The sequence below is a fragment of the Ptychodera flava genome, chromosome 16 (assembly GCF_041260155.1).
Source record: "Ptychodera flava strain L36383 chromosome 16, AS_Pfla_20210202, whole genome shotgun sequence".
Taxonomy (NCBI): Eukaryota; Metazoa; Hemichordata; class Enteropneusta; family Ptychoderidae; genus Ptychodera; species Ptychodera flava.
Window position 1 is genome coordinate 28,663,231 of NC_091943.1, and position 20,158 is coordinate 28,683,388.

At 35.5% G+C, this 20,158-nt stretch overlaps 1 protein-coding gene across 1 annotated transcript; it reads left to right on the top strand.

Moving 5' to 3' along the window:
- The first annotated feature begins 1,279 nt into the window (after nt 1-1,279).
- On the top strand, nt 1,280-17,120 carry LOC139114490 (uncharacterized). The gene is made up of 10 exons (XM_070676259.1): nt 1,280-1,585; nt 2,936-3,358; nt 4,779-4,841; nt 5,453-5,562; nt 7,056-7,339; nt 9,981-10,099; nt 11,432-11,496; nt 12,012-12,068; nt 13,068-13,148; nt 14,033-17,120. Exons 1-6 carry the CDS (start codon nt 1,516-1,518, stop codon nt 9,982-9,984), a joined length of 954 nt encoding a protein of 317 aa, XP_070532360.1. The 5' UTR covers nt 1,280-1,515; the 3' UTR covers nt 9,985-10,099; nt 11,432-11,496; nt 12,012-12,068; nt 13,068-13,148; nt 14,033-17,120.
- The last annotated feature ends 3,038 nt before the right edge of the window (nt 17,121-20,158 follow it).

Below are 20,158 nucleotides of genomic sequence, written 5' to 3' on the forward strand. Positions count from 1 at the left end.
TTCGTTGTAGAATAGTTTTACCCAGCGTACGATCGAACAATTTCCTGAATCGTGTAAGTTCCGTTACATTTTCAAGTTAAAATATTCCTGATATTTTAAATCTTGGCAAAGCAGTTCTTCGGCAAACACCTGTTTCTCGCTCTACAGACGTACATTATTCCCGGACTAGCAGTAATCTTTGATATTCACTTAAAAATCATATACCCAAAATAATTTTACATGTACTTGTAGTTTCACAAAGCAGGCTTAGACATTCAACATGAAAACTCAGTCGTATAGGCAGACTTTTGAGAAAATAGATTGTAAGAAACTCGTACTTTCCTGTTACCCGACCAACCCTCTTTTAAAACCCTTCGATTCTTAACTTTTGTACTGCACATTTGAAAGCAACCTTTTTGCCTAAAATTTATGGTTTTCGATGGTTAAAAAATTTATATTTTCGAAATTTAATCACCAAAATTCAACAATACATGGCTCTTGTTTCATCGTCATAACACGTAGGTAATTAAAAAAAAAATTATTTGAATGAACAATCAGGTACATGTATGTATCAAATAGTCTCGGTGTATCTTTGACGATAAATGTATTCTTCTTTGTATTTAGCGTTCCTCATAAAGTCTCACTTCAATGACATAACTGTCAGTTTCCGAAGTCCTTTAGTGAGATTTGTCAGGAATGTTTTTTAACAGGATGAAGTGGAACTGTTGCCATTATTCATGCTCAAACCATCGGTCATCACCAATCAATTAATGTTAAAGCAGCTATAAAATAATTTGTACAGAATGTGAGGAAAATAACAGTGAATAGCATCGAGTCCAATATAAAAATTAAGCCTGAGCGTTCTGTATGTATGTATGTATGTATGTATGTATGTATGTATGTATGTATGTTGTATCTATGTATGTATGTATGTATCTATCTATCTATCTATCTATCTATGTATATATGTACAAGTGCGCCACTGTGCAATCTGGTGCAATCTGAGAAGTGTTTTCTATTTGTCTTTCTTACTAAGTGAAACCATCTCGACCATCCCGAGGGAGAGGCCATGAGATTGGAGTATCCCCCTTTCGCCTCGAAAATTTTGAGAAATTGAGTAACTCCCCATTCTTTCTTTCCACTTTTGAGCATCCCCTTGAAGCTTTCAATTTTTGAGTGACCCCCCCCCCCTCAGATTCCTTCGACCCTCCCCCAGGCCGTAAATAACGACGGCTCCCTTACAGTGTTCACCGCTCTGGAACGAATGTGAATTGGATTTGAACTTTGAACTTTGCCACACATGCCATAGCAACACTATTTTGTAAGCAATACTTTGCATGGGTACTTCTCCAGGTAGCCTGTTGACAAGCGTTTGGTTTACGTCAGTACCGTAGCCTTTGCGCTGGTAAAGCGTCGAGGAAACGTTTCTTTCTCGAAAGACATCATTCCTTTTGTTGACAAAGTATCGGCCCGATAGGCAGGGTTCTTCGTCGTCCTCGTCAACGTAATTGACTTGCCTGTTGACTGGTATACAACATGGCCGCCACTAAATTCTGCATCGAGAATGAGGTTGCTTCAGCGGAAAGGGAAAGTACCAGGAAAAAAGGTAAACAGTCACTTTGAAGTTGTCTGATTCAACCGTTTTTCTCGTCTATTATTTCGAAACTATTTGCCAAGTCAAAATAGATACAAATAGGTTACGTATTTTAAGTTGTAGCCTATATCGAAAACTGAACACAATCAACAATACCCCCTGATGACATGGAAACACACTTCACGTGAACCGCTCGTACTACCTGCGGGGCTAATGCTCGTAGGGTCAGCTGTCATCCGCATGTCATGTTGACAGCAAAAACCACTCTCCACACATGAAACTTTGAGCTGAACAAGCTACATTGGTATTGGTAAGGTCACAGTAACAATGAGCTAGGGGCTGCTATCCCATGAAGTTAAACAATTGACACTTAACAACAAGTGGTGGGAAACGTTAACTCGTCACGGTCGTGCGACCGGTTGGCTGTTAAGTCTGCAACTGTAAGTCGTTCTGGCGAAGTTGAAGAAAATATCGTAAGATATCGATATTAGAGTGAAGCAAGGGAAAAAATAATGACTTCTTTTAAGGCTAAAAGTATCCGAATAAGGCCCACTTACTCTGAAATAAATTAAAATGAAAGTGAAAATGAAATAATTCCAACTTTTAGGCTTTGTTGCAGTATGCCATTAAATTCGCACGGTGTCTTAGGGTCACACGATGTTAGAATATCTAAGCAAGCTACAGAAGGCCACTTCTTCCCAAGCACTTTCACAAAAGAAACACGTTGGGTGAACCGAATACAGGTAAAAGCACAATCGTGCTAATTGTGATTTGCTCGCAATGACGTGCATTACATCATTGTGTCATCTGAGCAGCTCGACTATAGAAAAGTCAAGTTTTCCTTGAGTTTCCATGGAAAACTAGTGACACGTTCAATTAATGAATATTTATATATATATATATATATATATATATATATATATATATATATATATATATATATATATATATATATATATATATATATATGACAAGTACCAATTTACTTGGCGTTATTTGCTGGGTGGTCCAATTCTAGAAATACAGATGAACTGAGCAAGTTTCAAATCCTTATGCGATTTTCAATTTGGCTGTACATGTTTGTTCATATTTTCTCAAAGTATATATTTTCTCAAAGTATGAATTTGGAAGGCTGTCCTAGTAAACTGCCTTTTTAAACTCTAACAACTGTCATCAATAAACGTATAATAATAACATTATTAAATTATATGGAAATCCTGCTAGTGACGTACCGTTTTAGTTTTAGTCTTTTAGTAATCGTATATTGACGCACGCTCGTATCCAAAAACAATGCACCCATACTAGGTCCACATTGCACCGTATACATTCCCTTTTATCCTTTTTCACAACTCATATCCTCAGCAGAAACGGAAGATTCGACTGTAGAAGACGTCGCTGTCCGTGAGCGAAAAGCTATCACCTTTTTCTGCCATAACAATGACAAGGGCTGGGTGGAAGAAACAACTGAAAAGCTTGGCGATCAGTTCGCTTACCAACGTGGCGACGCAGATTTCATAGGCGGCGTACCGATTCCAGACAACATTCTGCGGCTGATTCGAGAATGCGACACGATAGTTCTGGTGTTGTCACCAGATTTCCTGAACAGCCAATTATGTAGATACGAGGCACAACTTACCGTGAGTGAACATTTGTTCAGAGAGCAGAAGTTGGTAATTCCAGTGTTGCTAAGGGGTGATGCCATTCCGGACTTCATCTCTCCTTGGCCTCACCTCGATGTTGAAGACATAGAGTTTTGGGAGAAGTTTATGGACGAACTGACACGAGGTATTGTCAAAAGTATATTGAGTCCCACAGTTTTCGAAATTTGTTTCATGTGTACAATAAGTGTTAACCATTGCACATCTCCTTAACTTTTGTCGGAAGCACTTTAAAAATATGTAGCCACAATATTACTAAAATATAAAACCACTCTATATTTGTTTGCTTAATTGTCTTTGTCATTCTTTATTCTATAATATGCATGTATGTATGTATGGATGAATGTATACCAGGGCGGGATGTAAAATAATCAATTTATTCATTAACCCTTACTCAGAGATATAATAGACGGAAATGTATAAACACATATTTTCTTATATATATATATATATATATATATATATATATATATATTATATATATATATATATATATATATATATATATATATTATATATATATATGGCGAGGACATTGGCGCAGCGTATCGCGCGAAGCGGAGGGCGATACGCTGCGCCAATGTCCTCGTGCATCCTTTGCGGTATTTTCGTAATAACCTTATTATTATTATACATCTTACATTCCTGATCGGGGCATCAAAATGTCGGAGTAGTGACCGTTTTCGTGCAATGTCAACAATTTTTCTTCCGATTTTATCGCGCCTACCTCGGACGCGCTTCTGCAAGTTTTGGAGTGTGTGCACGTGCACTACACACATACATACGTACAGAGCGCGCGAGACTTGTTCTGGCACTCGTCCAAGGGGTCCCTTGAAACCGTTCTACAGTGAACGCGCAGATACAGCCGCAGGGAATGGGGCGCCTTGAATCCGTACGTGTTACGGAACGGGCGAGCGTCCCGTACGGCTTGTCTAGCTCACGCTAAATTCTATTGTTCTCGATGGTAGATGTATAATAAATATGTATCTAAATATCTATCTATCTATCTATCTATCTATCTATCTATCTATCTATCTATCTGTCTATCTATCTATCTATACATATATATATATATATATATATATATATATATATATATATATATATATATATATATATATGTATATATATATAAACACAAATTACCTCACGTACAAAGTAATAGTATCTGTTACTTAAGTTTCATGCATCCTGCAATCTTCAGAACCTTGTCTGATGATTGTAGGATCCATGAAACTTAAGTAACATATATTATTACTTAGTAGTTTAGGCATTTGTGTTATTATTTATAACGATCTGCTTTTAGCATCGAGCACTGTCATTTCCCTCGAGGACATCTGTGTACTTGACTATATATATAGGCCTATACTCTGTATAATGAATATATATATATATATATATATATATATATATATAGATATATATATATATATATATATAGATAGATAGATAGATAGATAGATATCCGTTGCACGTGCAACTGACACATACAGTGATACAAAGTGCACATAGGAGTAACACCTTGTTTTCCGTGCACTAATTGACAGGTGACCTTGACCAGGCAGACAATTGCAAATCATTACAAAGATTCTATGTGAGACGAGAACAAGGTAATCACCACTCATTTGTACACAAATTAATTATTACCTACGTAAATTAAACGGTTTCGGGTAGTATTCTCCTCGAAAGTGAATAGATTAAGCTTTGGTCAAACTTTCCTCTTCGATCATTCTCTTGCCAAATCAGAATACAAATCAGGGGTCACTGTGCAAAGTTTGATACACGAAAAAATAAATCTAACGTTTACTGATATTTACTTCATCCGCCCTGATTATTATTAATAATATATCCGATTATCCAGATTATTAACCCAGGTGTTTTCTGCATTTACAAATTCACTTACGAAAGCAAACTTTGGACAGCGTAATGTAGGGATGAAGCAACAACATAGTGTACGAGGCGAAGCCAAGTACATGTGTAGTGCAAAGTTTGCTGTCGTCAATTATAGGCTAGCACGGGATAAATAATTCCGTAACAAAATTTAGTCCGGTCTTTTGATGTTCTTCATAGTAGGCAATGTTTGCAAGGCAAATACATTTTATCCTAATAAACCTATGCGAAAAGAATATTGTATTTTTGCTATGCAGAACATAAAGTAACGAAAAGATTTTAAAGTTTAAGATATTTTTCCCTTAACCAGATACATCTGATTATGTTTTAGACCAGTTTAACGGGAAAATGGTTCTAAAAGTGGGGTCTCGAGGTCACGGCTGTGGAGAGGGGTATGACTATGATTCCATATTCGATGCGTTATACAAAAAGGGAATACGGGTAATGTTTCACTGTACTTTTTTTACAATTTGTTTGTCTCATATTGCAACTCGCATCGGACAGTTAATTGTCATATTGGTCTTACAATGTTATTCCCATTATGTTACAAACCAGAGGTATGATTAATACTATTTCATATATGGTTTTGATTACCTCTGTGATGAATCAGACAGAAGAAGTTGTTAAATTTATGTTTCAGTAAACCGGTAAGTAAATTTGAAATGCAACCAACAGCCACGATCTGGCAACATGTGAGTAAGAATTTTTTATGACACTTTTTTCTGATAGCGGTGAACTATAAGGTTTAAAGTGGCACTAGTTATAACTTTTGATTTATTTTCAAATATTTTTGTTTCCTTTTTTGAATACTGTCTCTTGTTTTGCGTTCAGAATCACCTCAAAATACCTAGTGTACACCTTGTCAAGAGAGAATGTAATAAGATAATTAAGGTAGATCGCACCTCGGGGACAGATATTCGGACTCTCAAACTTTTACAATTCTTTTCTGATATACCACTTGTGGGGGTTCATTTTAAAGCTCTTGGTGAAAGAAAAGTTTTCACCAGCTTAGTTTTTTCGAAATTCGAAAATTTTATTTTTCTCGATAGAGTTAACTCAGGGATGACGGCCATTTTGAATTTCTAATATCGGTAAATCTTCTGGGGTAATTTGTTTCTCTTGTACCAAAATTTGCACGGTGACCCCCTATTTTTATTCTTGATTTTGAAAGAGAATGATTGAAAGATTCCTTGAGGAAAGTTAGAGCAAAAGTTTAAATCTTTCACTTTCGAGGTGCATACTACCTTAATAGTAACATAATAAAAGTGTAATGTTATTGACTGTTGAAAACTGAATTTCTGTCCCGACTAACATTCATTTGTCCATAATAACATACACTCAATGTCGCACGTTTGCATGGCCAGTACTGTATATTTTGACAAACATTAGAGAGAAAGATAATTAGAAAATTTGTTGGTTCAATGGAAGAGAAATAATGGAAACGTCATCCGTTACAATTATTTTCCTTGTAAAGGACAAATCAAAAATGACGACGGTACTTAAATGCAAAAGTGTAACAAATTACCTCTTTGCTAAATACAAACAGATTAATTCCTTTGTGACTTCTAGACAAAATGGAATGTTCCTATTCCGACTTGCTTTCCTGCGACGAGGTACAGCATGGCACAATGTACAAAAAAGCTGCTACCTTATCTACATAAAAGGAACCGCCGACGTCTAAGATTTCATTACAAAAGCAGAGTTTGAGGTTCTGCACAGTTCACCAGTATTTCAACGTGTTTCAAGAACTAAAACGACAAAAACCACTTTTCATGTCTAATAAAATTCATGAAAAAGCTTCAAAAAGAGCGACATTGTCCCTTGAACAATTTTGTACTCTTATGATTGACGTCAGCGTCTCTCTTTCAAGCATCTCGATTACGTATCTTGCTGCTTGCCGATTTAAAAAGTCTACACTGTTTCTTTTCTCACAGATAGACAATGAAAACCGCGAGAAAGTAAAGAAAGCAATGGAAGAGGTCGGATTCAACAGTTGCATTTGTTGCATCAACTGCTGCACTTCAATATGCACTCTGATCGTTGTAGTGATGCTGTTCTGCCTTGCTTTACTTTTCATGTTAAATTTCTGGTTCACTACTGCCAATCTTGCCGACAAACTGCAGAACACTTACTTCACAACCGCTTTGTTGATATTTACTTCTATTGGATTTATACTTTTATTTTTGTATATAAAATATTCGACGGACTCTATGAACTGGTAAGTAATTTCTGTCATATAAGCACTTTAAATATGACTTTTTCGGGGTTTTTTGGTATACTCATATTAAACTCAGCCCTAATCTTAGTTTATCTCGGTTCAGGCCAAAAATCCAAGACAAAATAGAAAAGAGACCAACACGGTCTATAATCGACGAGGAAGAAAGTCATCTCAGCTAAAATGGTGAGATTTAGGTCATAAGACTAAAAACTGATCAAATAAGCATTACCATTCAAATTACCTTATCATCTATTCCCTGAGACATTTATTAGTGACGGTATGTAGCAGGATTACCCTGAACCACTGATAGGAATAAGTAGTACAAGGTGTCTAGATTGGGTTGGCGTACCCTGCTAGCATGCCAGATCCATCAAGGTTAATTCACACAGTTGCGTAAATTTGTGAGTGATACAGTGACTGACTGAAAATTGACTCAACAAAGTCACAGATATGAATACTAGTCTATCATTCGTCACTTGAATGACACAAGTATAACACTAGCAACAACATCTCAAAATAAACCACAGAACTTTTTTCAGAGATCTAATCGGCCTACTTTCCATCACCATCTCACTTCACTAGTTTGATGTTATTGAACTGCCTGTGTGTAATACTTGTAAATCTGACGAATCACAAGGCATGTATGTATGTATGTATGTATGGATGTATGTATGTATGTATGTATGTATGTATGATGTAGTATGTATGTATGTACGTACGTACGTATGTATCTATGTATGTATCTATGTATGTATATATGTATGTATGTATGCGTGACCGCCGGGGCATAAAGGGAGCCGTATTTGTTTACGCCTGTTCTACGGAATACAAGGGGGTCGCTGAATAAATTGAAGGCTACTAGGGAGGTTGCTGAGATTGTGGAGAGAAGGAAAGGTGTGGCCGTCTTTCAATTTTTGCTGCAAATTAATCGAAACACCGTCAGATTGCACCGTTGCACACATCAATTTCTCAATATTTTCGATGCGAGTGGGGGACACCTACCTCTTTTGCTCTTCCCCTTTGGGTGCTCTAACACTTTTACTTAGTTAGTAAATAGGCAAATTGACACCACCTCTCAGATTTCACCGGACTACCTTATGGCATATTCTCAAAATTTTCAAAGGATCTGGGACAAAAGTGAACTGTTATGAATTCATTCTTTATTTTCACAGAAGCATACATTTAATTTGACTTCAGTTGAATAACCATTATGATATTAACCATACCGTATTACGCTTTTCAACGGAAGAAGGCAGCTGTAGGAAATACATTGCTGGCAAGGTTGAAAACAAATAATGAATGGATTGAAAAAATACTGACTTTGGCTCTAATATCATTTACAGAAATGTAAGGTTTTGCAAATGACACAAGAAAGTCGCAGATTTTTCATTCCTGCATATTCTTTGGTCGTCAATCTCTGGGAAACTGAGAACTGTTTTTTACAAAATGTATTGTCATTGTTGGTTGTTGAATATGTGACTCGAATACCGATCATGCAAAAAGGACTCATAAAAATATCAGTGTTCAATGTCATTTTCAAAGTGATTTACCGAATACAAAACAAATTGAAAAATTTCTCAAAATTTCGATGCGATAAGGGCGACACCCCTCCTCGTGCTCTCCTTTTTGGGTGTTCGAACAGTTTTATTGAGTGAACTACAAATTGAAAACACCTCTCAGATTGCACCTGACTGCACCATTGCACACATCAATCCCTCAAAGTTTCAACGCAAGAGATAACCGATAATAATCTACCAGGGTACACCAGGATTCGAACGGTCTTTACTATTGCTGTATTGTTGTAAATTTTACAAATACATGTATTGATATTTAACATTTTTAAATGTGAAGGAGTTCAGTCAAAATGTCTGTGTTAGAGAGGGGGTTACTCAAATTCATCATGGTTGGCAGGGTAGGGTTACTCGAAACATCAGACTTTCGGATGAAACCCTCCGACCCCCTGCCCGTAAATAATGACTGCTCCCTAAATAATAACGGTTCCCTGAGCAGTTATAGCATAGAACGAAGATGTATACATATGTTTAATTTTATTCTGTAACGCTGAAATCCACGTCGGTTTTAGGAGGATTTGGCTTGATTTAGTGCTTAGAATGTTTTGGTCCGAGTTGGCTTTTGGCAGAGTTGATTTGGGCAATTAACAAGTGTAATGATTTCTTCCAACTCAACCTGCTGTTTACCTATCTGTAACTCTAGCATAACTGTGTGTGAAATGCGTAACTGTTCACAGTGAGAAACGTAAAGAACATAAACAAGGACAAACTGAAACATTTTCATTAAAGTGTTAGGAAATGACTCTTTGGTGGATGTGGAAGACCAACGTATTTCGACTTTTAGACGATGGCCCGATAGCTGATATTCGGCCTGAATTAGTCTGGCCGTCGAATGAAACGTGAACGTTTGAATGATTACCTATAGGGTATCTGCTAATAAGTTGCACTTCTCTTAAAATTCAATTTCGGTTGAATACATCACAATGACATATTTAAATTACAACGCGTTTTCCGTCACTGTATTTCAAATTATTCTGGTTTTGACGCCCTGGAGAAGTAACTCGGAAAATAGATGATTCAATGGGTTCGAGCTTGAGCATTCAATGATTTCTGTCGATTTGAATCTGCAGCTAAGTGTAAATGTAACGACAGCAATGCGAGCTTCCAATTCCGTACTCATAGATCATGACGTACTCTTTGGATTAGCGCAAACCAACTACTTTACAGGCCGTAGAGAGGTATTCTTTATGTAAGTGTTCCTTTGTTAAATATGATAAATTAGAATGCCAGGGAGGATTGTCTGAGACTGATCTGAAGACCTCTCTGTGTGTCCTGTACCATGGCTCCGTTGAACACGGCAGGTTTGTGTGGAACCTATTTTCTATCTATCGGGTCACTATAAAGAACGCGATAAAATTCTTATTCCCTTATTGTAAATAACTTTCGGATTGTTCTAGGAAGCAGACTACATGATATTGAAATGCACTGTGGGTAAAAAAGTTGATTTCTCACCACAACAAGAGTTTGAGATAGTGATATAGTGATCTCATAAATACTTTCAAGATAAATGTAATCGCGGTCATGACATAGCTAAATTCATGAAACTAGCTAAATTCATTCATTCTTTCATCCATTTGGACATTTCTGGTATTAAATTACTGTACGATCTGAACTTTCATTTTTGCTTCTGTAATCTTACGTGCTTTATCCGTACAAATCGGCCATTTTTGAAATGTGACTCACTTTGGTGGCAAATAGCATCATGCTGTATGGAAATGCACAGAAAGAAATTGCATTTTTAACACAGGGTGTTCGTGCTTTCCGGGAAATCGCTATTTTTTCCTTGGCATAAATACAAGAATATTATACATTTCATTATGGAGTAGTCACACACACATTATTTTGTTGTCGAGGACGATTAGTCTTTGGCAAATCAGCCTGGCTTGTTTCCGTTTTCTTTAATTCAAATACCAGCTCGCCTTTTTTCACTTTCGGACGAAAAGCTGTCAGGTAAGTATGAACACATACGGAAAGATGACACATCATGAACATCTATCATAAAATTCAAAGTCTGTAGATCAGATTTATCTTCGAATTCTCTTGCTAGAATGATCGATAGTCCCTGCCCTAATATTTGTACTCAAATGTCATCATTTTTGATATCTGCTCCGTCAGAAACGCGTGCATAATTTTTCTGTCTTTCCCTCTCACGCTATCTACTTCATTATCTATAGATAGATAGATAGATAGATAGATAGATAGATAGATAGATAGATAGATAGATAGATAGATGATTGATTGATTGATTGATTGATTGATTGATTGATTGATTCATTCATTCATTCATTCATTCATTCATTCCCAGTTAAATGTTGTCACTTTGGTACATGTGCATCTCTTTTTAACCGGCCCGTGAAATCTCTCTAGCCGCTGTAAATTTGGAGATGAGATATTTTCCATCATTTTGTTAATTCTGTAGTATATCGTCTACTCTCAAAGCGATATCAAATACTCAGTGTTAAACTGGTCGACATGCCTTTATGATATTGTTGTTATTGCTGTCATCTGAATTTTATTTTAGTCCGGGCCAGCATTCCTTTTCAAGAAGACCACTGCAAATTTTACAAAACGCAGTATATTGGCGAGGTAGGGAGGAGAAGACAAAATGACGAAAGATTTATCAAAAGTTATGAGCATTTTCCCTCTAAGTTACCAAATTATATCAGTAATGTCCGACTATGGAAGAATAGAGAAAGCAATATCTTACCCTCCTGAGGTGTTTTCTCGAATGAATGCTTTGGTTACATGTAATGGTAACCATGATTGGTCACAGACAATGAGGCCTTTCGCCTGTATCTGGCTAGATTGTATGCATTATCTCAAGATATACTATCTGAAGAAATGCCTGGTCTCACTAGTTATAATCAGGTCTTATATCGCCATCGCTAGTGGAATCATGACGGTTATGGCTACTCCTTCACTGACCATTCGGTTGGTGGAAAATAATTTTACAAGCATGCTTCTTTTCTAGTGTGTCCAAAATAACGAAGTAATGCATGGTAGACCAATTTTTTCCTATCTTGCACTAATTACAATATATTTTGTGTGAAACATTAAAAGAACTCTATTTCTAAAAAATATGCTCATTCGTTTATTTAAAGGCATATATCGAAAATTACCTAAGAGAACACTTGAAAGGTGGACAGAGGAGAAAGACGGTAAGTTTTAAAGACAAGATGACTTGACGATTTCTACACGTAAGTGCAATAATAGAGTATTATTTTACTGTCATAAATAGTCAGAACAAAACTATTATTGGTGGCCGGTTTAGCATAATAGAAAATCAAAAGGAACTTTCCGAGGCGAACGATTTGTTAAAGCTCCTGTAGCTCTTTAAATATGTTGACCTGGAAAAAGGCTTTCTTTAAATGATATAAACTTAAAGGATATAGTCTTTTACTACTGAAAAATTGGACAAGTGAACATAAATTTTAACCGATATCTTGATTTCCCGCCATTTTTAAAAACTGGTAATATTACAAAGAAAACAAAGCATATGATGTTCCAGTGAAAAACATTGAGCATTGTGCATTATATTGAACTAATCTGTTGTTTCTGTGAAGATTCAAATGCATATATGCACGACGTACAATGGTTTTGCTTTATTTGCATGAGGGCGCCATTTTACGTTTGGGCAACGTTTATTATTCATCTTGCTCAAAATTGCGCATGCAGTCCCAGTGGACAGATAATTATACTTGTATATACACTCCTCAAAGAGTACATTCCCACGAATTTGTTTTAGTTTGGAAGGAAAATCACAAAAATAATGCTAAAAGTTACAGCTTTTGGGCCTTTGATACTAACAAAATGAAAATTTCGCTATCATTAAAATAAATATAGTTATGATGCTGACGAAGACACTCTTTTTCCATTATCAATTCGATGGAAGTAATGATTTTAATCCTTTGGTATATCAAATAGGCCCCGGACGTCGACCATATTATATATAAAACATGTGACCACAATAAAACTTTCTCTCCGAGTATTTCCCCATATTGTATTGGGCACAGATAAAGAAATGAGCAATATGCTTACAATGTCGTATATTTCCGTAGACAGTTTTGAGTGGTACAACGAAAAATGAGCAAATGTTAATTAAATAAAAAAACAATATCATATTAGAAAAAAACAAGTTAACAATTTGTATTTCATAGATCTGGAGATGTTTTGATTCTAATGTTGAAGAGGGATCTGATGAAATGGAACATTTGACTTCAGAAGACACAACCATTGAAGTAAGTACAGCAAACAGCAATACTGGGGTTTTTATCACTCAAAGTAAATTTGTGAAACCGCATGCATTGATGTCCAACGATAAAAACACTTTTAGTGTATTTCATGTATTTGATTTGATATATACCTGTTGTCATCTCGTCAATGGTAAATGATGTATTAAATGAACAAGAAAGAAAATACAAACATTATGATGATTGCGGTGGCGGTGGTGATGGCGGTGGTAATACTTGTAACATGCATGTAACATGACAGTGTATATCTGTATTCACTGAGTTCAGTATAGTACCGCTATCTTAATATTGAATCTTCTTCAATTTTAGAGCGTACGTGTGAACGTTTTGTTGTCTCAGGTATAAGATAACCGTTAGCAAGGTAGGCTAGCTATCGGTGACTAGGCTTTAACATCCTGTCGAAATATCACCAAGCTTTGTAAATATAGAACGACGGAATGCTAAGAATGCAGACTAAAACGCAAAATAAAAACGTTCTGATATTATTAACGGAACTCTCAGTAGGCCCTGTGACATACATTGCGACGATATCATATAGAAAACCTTGGAACATGGCTTTTAGCTTAACCTCTATACTATGTATGGTTCAACGTCAAGATGTACAGAATTACACACATATACAGCCAGTTTTTGAACATGTTTGAGTCAGTAATTCTTTGTCACAATGGGCACGGTCCCTCCACAAAGTCAAGACTATAACTACCACCACTACAACCAGCACCATCGACAATACTGAGACAACTAACGATTAAATAACAACAACAAAGTCACCACCATAATAACCGCAGCTTCTAGTTTGATAAAAAACGATGTAATGTGGAGGTAGAATGACCAAATGTTTTGCATTACCGTGTATCACATTTTCCCTTCAGAAACTTGCAAAGAGGTACCTGTCAGAGGTAGCCGGTATCTATGTATATCAGCAACTTCGAAGACGCCTGATCAATCCGTCGACAGGACAGCGACACTCGCCTCAGGGTCCGTGCTTGTGTCAGCTGGTTGACGAACTGTTCTTCAACAAACCACACACCGACAGAAGTCCCGACATTAGTCTGTTCAAGCGTCAGGTCTACAGCGACATTTTCAGACTGAACTTTTAACGACGGTTCATGTGGATTGCTTTCGTATCAGTCATTTAGCTCAATGGTGTGAAAGTACTATATGAATATACATCTACATCAATCTTTTATTGCAAGAGGTACAAACATGTAATTTCTCATGCAGTACTTTTCAAACTACTTAGATGGCATGGAGGAAAATATTGCCTTCTGAATCCTATTCCATGGACTCTTCAAATAACTGACGAATTTTGTATACCGTAAATATTATCTGATATCATTCTAGAACTGCTCCACATCCACACATATGACATCTAAATTTTACGTTGTTACATTGTGTATTTCGAATCTATTAGGCCTACATTAAATTTGGGTGATCATATATGCAGCTAGCCTCTCTATACAAAATCCAGGGAGAAATTAATGGTTGATTTAGTTTATGTTTAGAATACAGTATTATCAAAAAGGGCAAACAGAGAAGCTGCATAGCAGCTTTTGGTTATGATAATCTTTCACAATATTGTTTTTGTTTTTCTATGTTATTTACTTCAAACGTTTTAGAGATTGTATTTACCTCGATAATATCACGAAGTATATCCGTGCAGTCAATGACAAACTTCAAGTTAACCTCTTGGTTGTTGAAATTCCTCATTAAAAACTACAAACAAATCTTTGTAGTTCTGGTCCATGTCAATTGTCTAAAAGGAAAAAAACAATTACGATATATTACAGCAAGATTAGATGTTAACCTTAACTTTACTCTTACATATAATGTAGAACAAGACATATGCATGGGATAATGTTGTCGTCTGAGAACATATATACAGGCTGCCATTCCTAGCTATAACTTATGGAATATATAAAAAAGACAAAAATGGTTACATTTACAAACGTTTTACTCCATTTTTGCTTAAATATGACAACTGCTGCCATGGGTGAGACAAAATGACTCATAGTAGCATTTCCTGGAAGATGAGATGGATTATTATGATAAATGAGATTTTATCGACTGGTTGATACAAAACAAAACTCCACACAATGTCGTCCACTAAATTAGGGTAATTGTCATTCTCTTGTTTTATTATCTACTTTAAACCACAAATAGCAGCTTCTATTCACAACATTCATAAATATCCTGAAAATTGTCTTGTACAAAAATAAAGCAAGACATCAAGTTTTGCTCTTCTTTAAGTATACACAGACAATAAGGTAGGATTCAAATCTACAATTTCATAAAATAAATTAGTAATATCGTTAGTAAATGATAGTAGTGTGTGTGGGTAACACGAAAAGGTTGATTTCTGCTAGCCGTATATCATATGACACCAGTCGCCTTGTACAAAAATGTATCTAAATTATTCAACTGGTAGGATTACACTCTAAGTTACAATGCGCCGGTTGCAATGCACACTCTCAATATGTAAATCCATACCGTGAATTAAAATATGAATTCTCAGTTGTTTGGACAGTCGAACAACACTTCCTTGATTGGATGTAAGATTTTGCGAAATATAACGACAATAAATACAATTCGTCATCGAATTATCATTCCCTTACAATTAGCTAAGCGTTTAAAATACCAATTCTCATCTTATATATTGTTAATCTCTATACCATATTTCACCAAATAAAGAGATTGAAGTAGACTTCGAAAATACGCTATCACCGTAAAATACTTTCACAAAACATTGAAGTATCATAGCACGAACCAAAGTGAACGTTAATTGTTAGATCGTATTGGAGTTCGGTAACGTTGAAAGTTCATTTGTAGAGTTCGCACAGTTCAGTTGATGCTTCAGCAGTCGGTTACTTTACAGATATATCGCATTGGTTCATATAACATGCACGGTGTTACTCACATAGTCGAAGTTTAAGGATCATTTGGTCGTCTTCAGGTCTCTTGTCGTCATCGATGTTGGTTTCTAGTTCTCCGTCTTCGTACAATTTGCTCTATACTCCGTAGGACTCTTCCACCATGTTACTATTTGTTTTTTCATTTCATGTTTGTTTTCTCACTACTATGTTACTATACGCTTTTATGGAGGTTTTTTTTGTTGAACTCGCCTTGGCCTGCTGAGCAGAGAGGTACTTTGGGATCATCAAAATATTGACATGTCATAATTAATATTCAAACGTCACTATGAAATTCTCATGTTCCTTCATTAAGTGTTGTTTATTTTCATAATTTTAACGTATATTCTTATTTTCGTCCTGGCTTCCGTTAACACCCTCGTAAAACGTAATTAGCGTTATTTTGCGTTTGTCTCAGATATGGTTTGTATTCATATCGACGTATAATTGAGATCTTGTTGTTTTAATTAATAATTTCACTGTATCGATAACCAAGATTCATTAACCTTGTGTGAGATAAAATATCTCCGTAACAGCATTAAGCTGTTTACGAAAATTCAACAATTCCAAAATTTAAGTTGCTTCTTACTACAAATTTTAGGCCTGGTTTTGTCTACAGGACCTTTAACGTTGGCAGGACAAACTTACAAATTTAATCACTAAAGCATTTCTTAGGTGCAAGTTGTAGAATTGAACACTATAAATGTATGGTGTCATTTTAAAATGTTCGATTTATTCGTTACGGCAACTTTGTATTATGGGTAAGAAATATGGGGACTGTAATCTTATGACATAAAACTGTTTCGTCAGGAGTACATTACGTTATATAACCTTGATTTACTGGGGAGATATACTGGATATTCTCAAAGTTTTAATTATTTAGTGATGTTTCATTTTCAAATCTGTTTTACAGCTTTATTGATTTGTATGAAGTGGTTGCCAGTTATGATGTAGAAATTGTTTTTATGGGAATTACTGTACTTCTATAATGTGAAATCAATCGATTATTTCCTGGATCATCAATAAATCATCAATAAATAGATTTCACTGTACCCGTGTCTTTTTGTAGTAATATTCAACTGACCTTGTTTGACAATCCTTTGCACTTATTTCATACAGGTCTCCAAGTTTAGACAGGTAACAACACTAGCATGAGAAGACAACAACAAGATATAAGCAACTCACATGAAAGGTGTTGTCTATTGTTGGTCGGGCTTGAATGCTTAGTTTTCGTTCTCTGCCCTAATAAAAATATAATTTTCATCACATCGTAGATTTTTGGCAAATCTATTTAAGTTGACCATCTTGTCTTTCACAAAGATCACAAGATACATCTTACATTCAGGTAATCTGGTTTATCACAAAGAAAATTTGATGTAGAACATGTTTGAACTAGTGTGTCAGTATACATATTCAAAAAAACACTAGAGTAAAGAAGAATAGGTGTCGATGAATGTGTAAATGAACACTGCAAGATGCCTTTCTGACGATGCAGGAATCAAAGAGGGTGAGATGAAAGGTCCATATATGACCAGAAAAACAGCGGGTGGCAGAATGTATAATATGCTGGCGCCAGATACAACAATAAAGGCATGAAGTTTCATATTTCAGTGCAAAATGGGAATTTATTTTATTTTGCCTATCTTTTCCATTTGAGAAGATAAAGCGGCAGAATCTGAGAAAGTTATCATTAAAGCCACTCGTCCAAACCACAGATCCCTGGCCAAGCTGATTAAAATCCTAGGAAGAGCTACACCGGTCTTCAGTTTTTAGTCGTTAAGCTTACTTGCCACAGCGACATGTCCGCTTTCCCGGTGTCTCTACATGCGATGTTTGGGAGCAAGTAGCAGAAAAATTTCCTGAATCATGTAAATTCCGTAACATTTTTCGTTCACGTGTTCACACACGTGAGTTAATGTGGCCAGCGATGTCTGTCTGTGTGTATGTCTGTCTGTGTGTCTGTGTGTCTGTCTGTCTGCCTGCTCGATATCTCAAAAACGGCTTGTCAGATCAGTATCAATCTTGTACGTAGATGCAAATTGCAAATGGCAAGAACTGATTAGTTTTGGTGGGTGTTGCTTGCTTACTTTTTGCTCATTTGCATAATTAATGATTCTCGAAAAAAACGGATATACACTGAGAACGACTGCATACTATTTGATGAGATTTGCTACAAATGTTGATCACACCCAGATATATCAGCTGTGAAAGATATTATATATTTGAATTTACTCGATCAAAATTGACGATATATTGAAGATACTATGATTTAACATTACTGAAAGTCAGTAAGCATTTTTACTTCAGCCAATTCCTAATTTGCATATTTAATGAACTTTCCTAATTAGGGATATTTATCTGAATTGAACAGGCCAAAGTTGACGCAACTTGCTATGTACATTCAAGATACTGTGATACAACGTTTTTGAAAGAAATTAAGCATTTTTACCTCAGCCACTTCCTAATTTGCATATTTTATGAGAACATTTCATTCAGTTCCTAATTTGCATATTTAACATATTTAACAGACCTTCCGTTCCGTTGGTCAAATTCGCAAACTTTTGGCCCTTCCATGATTCTCACCATCAGATCATTTATCACATCTTAACTCAGAAAACTATGTTTCGATGTTTTAATCGTGTTTTGGGTACTGAACCCACGTTCCCATGGGACAGATGAGACTGGAATCATGGTTGCAATTATGGCCGACTTTGTCTCCATGAAATCATGGAGACATGGAAACATCACTGCTTCTCGATGGCTGGCTATGGTCGCTGGTTTGCTTGCTTGACGTCTTTTCTACTCTCACTTTTTTCGATAGTGCAAAGACCCTGTCGATGGTTCGATGTCATATTTGGAAGTACTGACTAAACCATAAATAGCAATTTGAAAAAAAGATCGTCTGATGATCGCTACAGAGATCACATGTAGAGTGAAGCTCTGAGTAACACCTGTTAGTCCTGTTTTCTACTTGTTATCAATTTAACCGTAAATCGCTCTGCCATACGGGTATTGGGCACTGTTTTATATATATATATATATATATATATATATATATATATATATCACAAAAACCGTTGACTAGTAGAACCTTCAAGTCGTATTGTTCTAAAGTCTTCCTTACTTCCATTCCCAAAGAGAACTTGTTTAAAGCAACGTTTTCGATGTGGCTAGCACACCTTCATCAAGCTTAACAGTTAACGCAATGTACAGAAACAAAACTTATTACAATACGCCTGTCCGAGATAAACAAAAGAGGGGTAATCGAATGACGAAACGAGCGGGCAATGAAAAACAAGGCATGTTTTTATATATATATATATATATATATATATATATATATATATATATATATATATATATATATATATATATATATATATATATATATATATATATATATATATATCTTACATATATAAGACTGTCGAGCTAAGAATCCTTTCACTACTTCTTCTGTCTGATGATTACAGGATGTATGAAACTTAAGTAACAGATATCATTACTTTGTACCTGAAGTAATTTTGTGTTATTATTTATAACGCTCTGCTTTAGCATCGAGCATTGTAATTTCCCACGAGGACATCTGTATACTTCGATATATATATATATATATATATATATATATATATATATATATATATATATATATATATATATATATATATATATATATATATATATTATATATATATATATATATATTTTATCGAAGTATACAGTGTCCTCGTAAGAGTAAGAAAGTACATTGCTCGATGTTAAGCAGAGCGCTATGAATTATAACATAAATTTCTTCAAGTACAAAGTAATGAAATCTGTTGCATACTGCAATTTTCAGATATTGCAGGATGCATGAAACTAAAGTGACAGAATTTGATCACTTTGTACTTGAAGTAATATGATATATATATATATATATATATATATATATATATATATATATATATATATATATATATATATATATATATCTAATCCCATGGTATTTTTCTGTTTGAAGTCATCGTATACGAGTGGTTTTCGCGGAGCGGCGAGAAGTTGTGCGGCTCCGCGAAAAACACTCGTATACGATGACGTCAAACAGAGAAA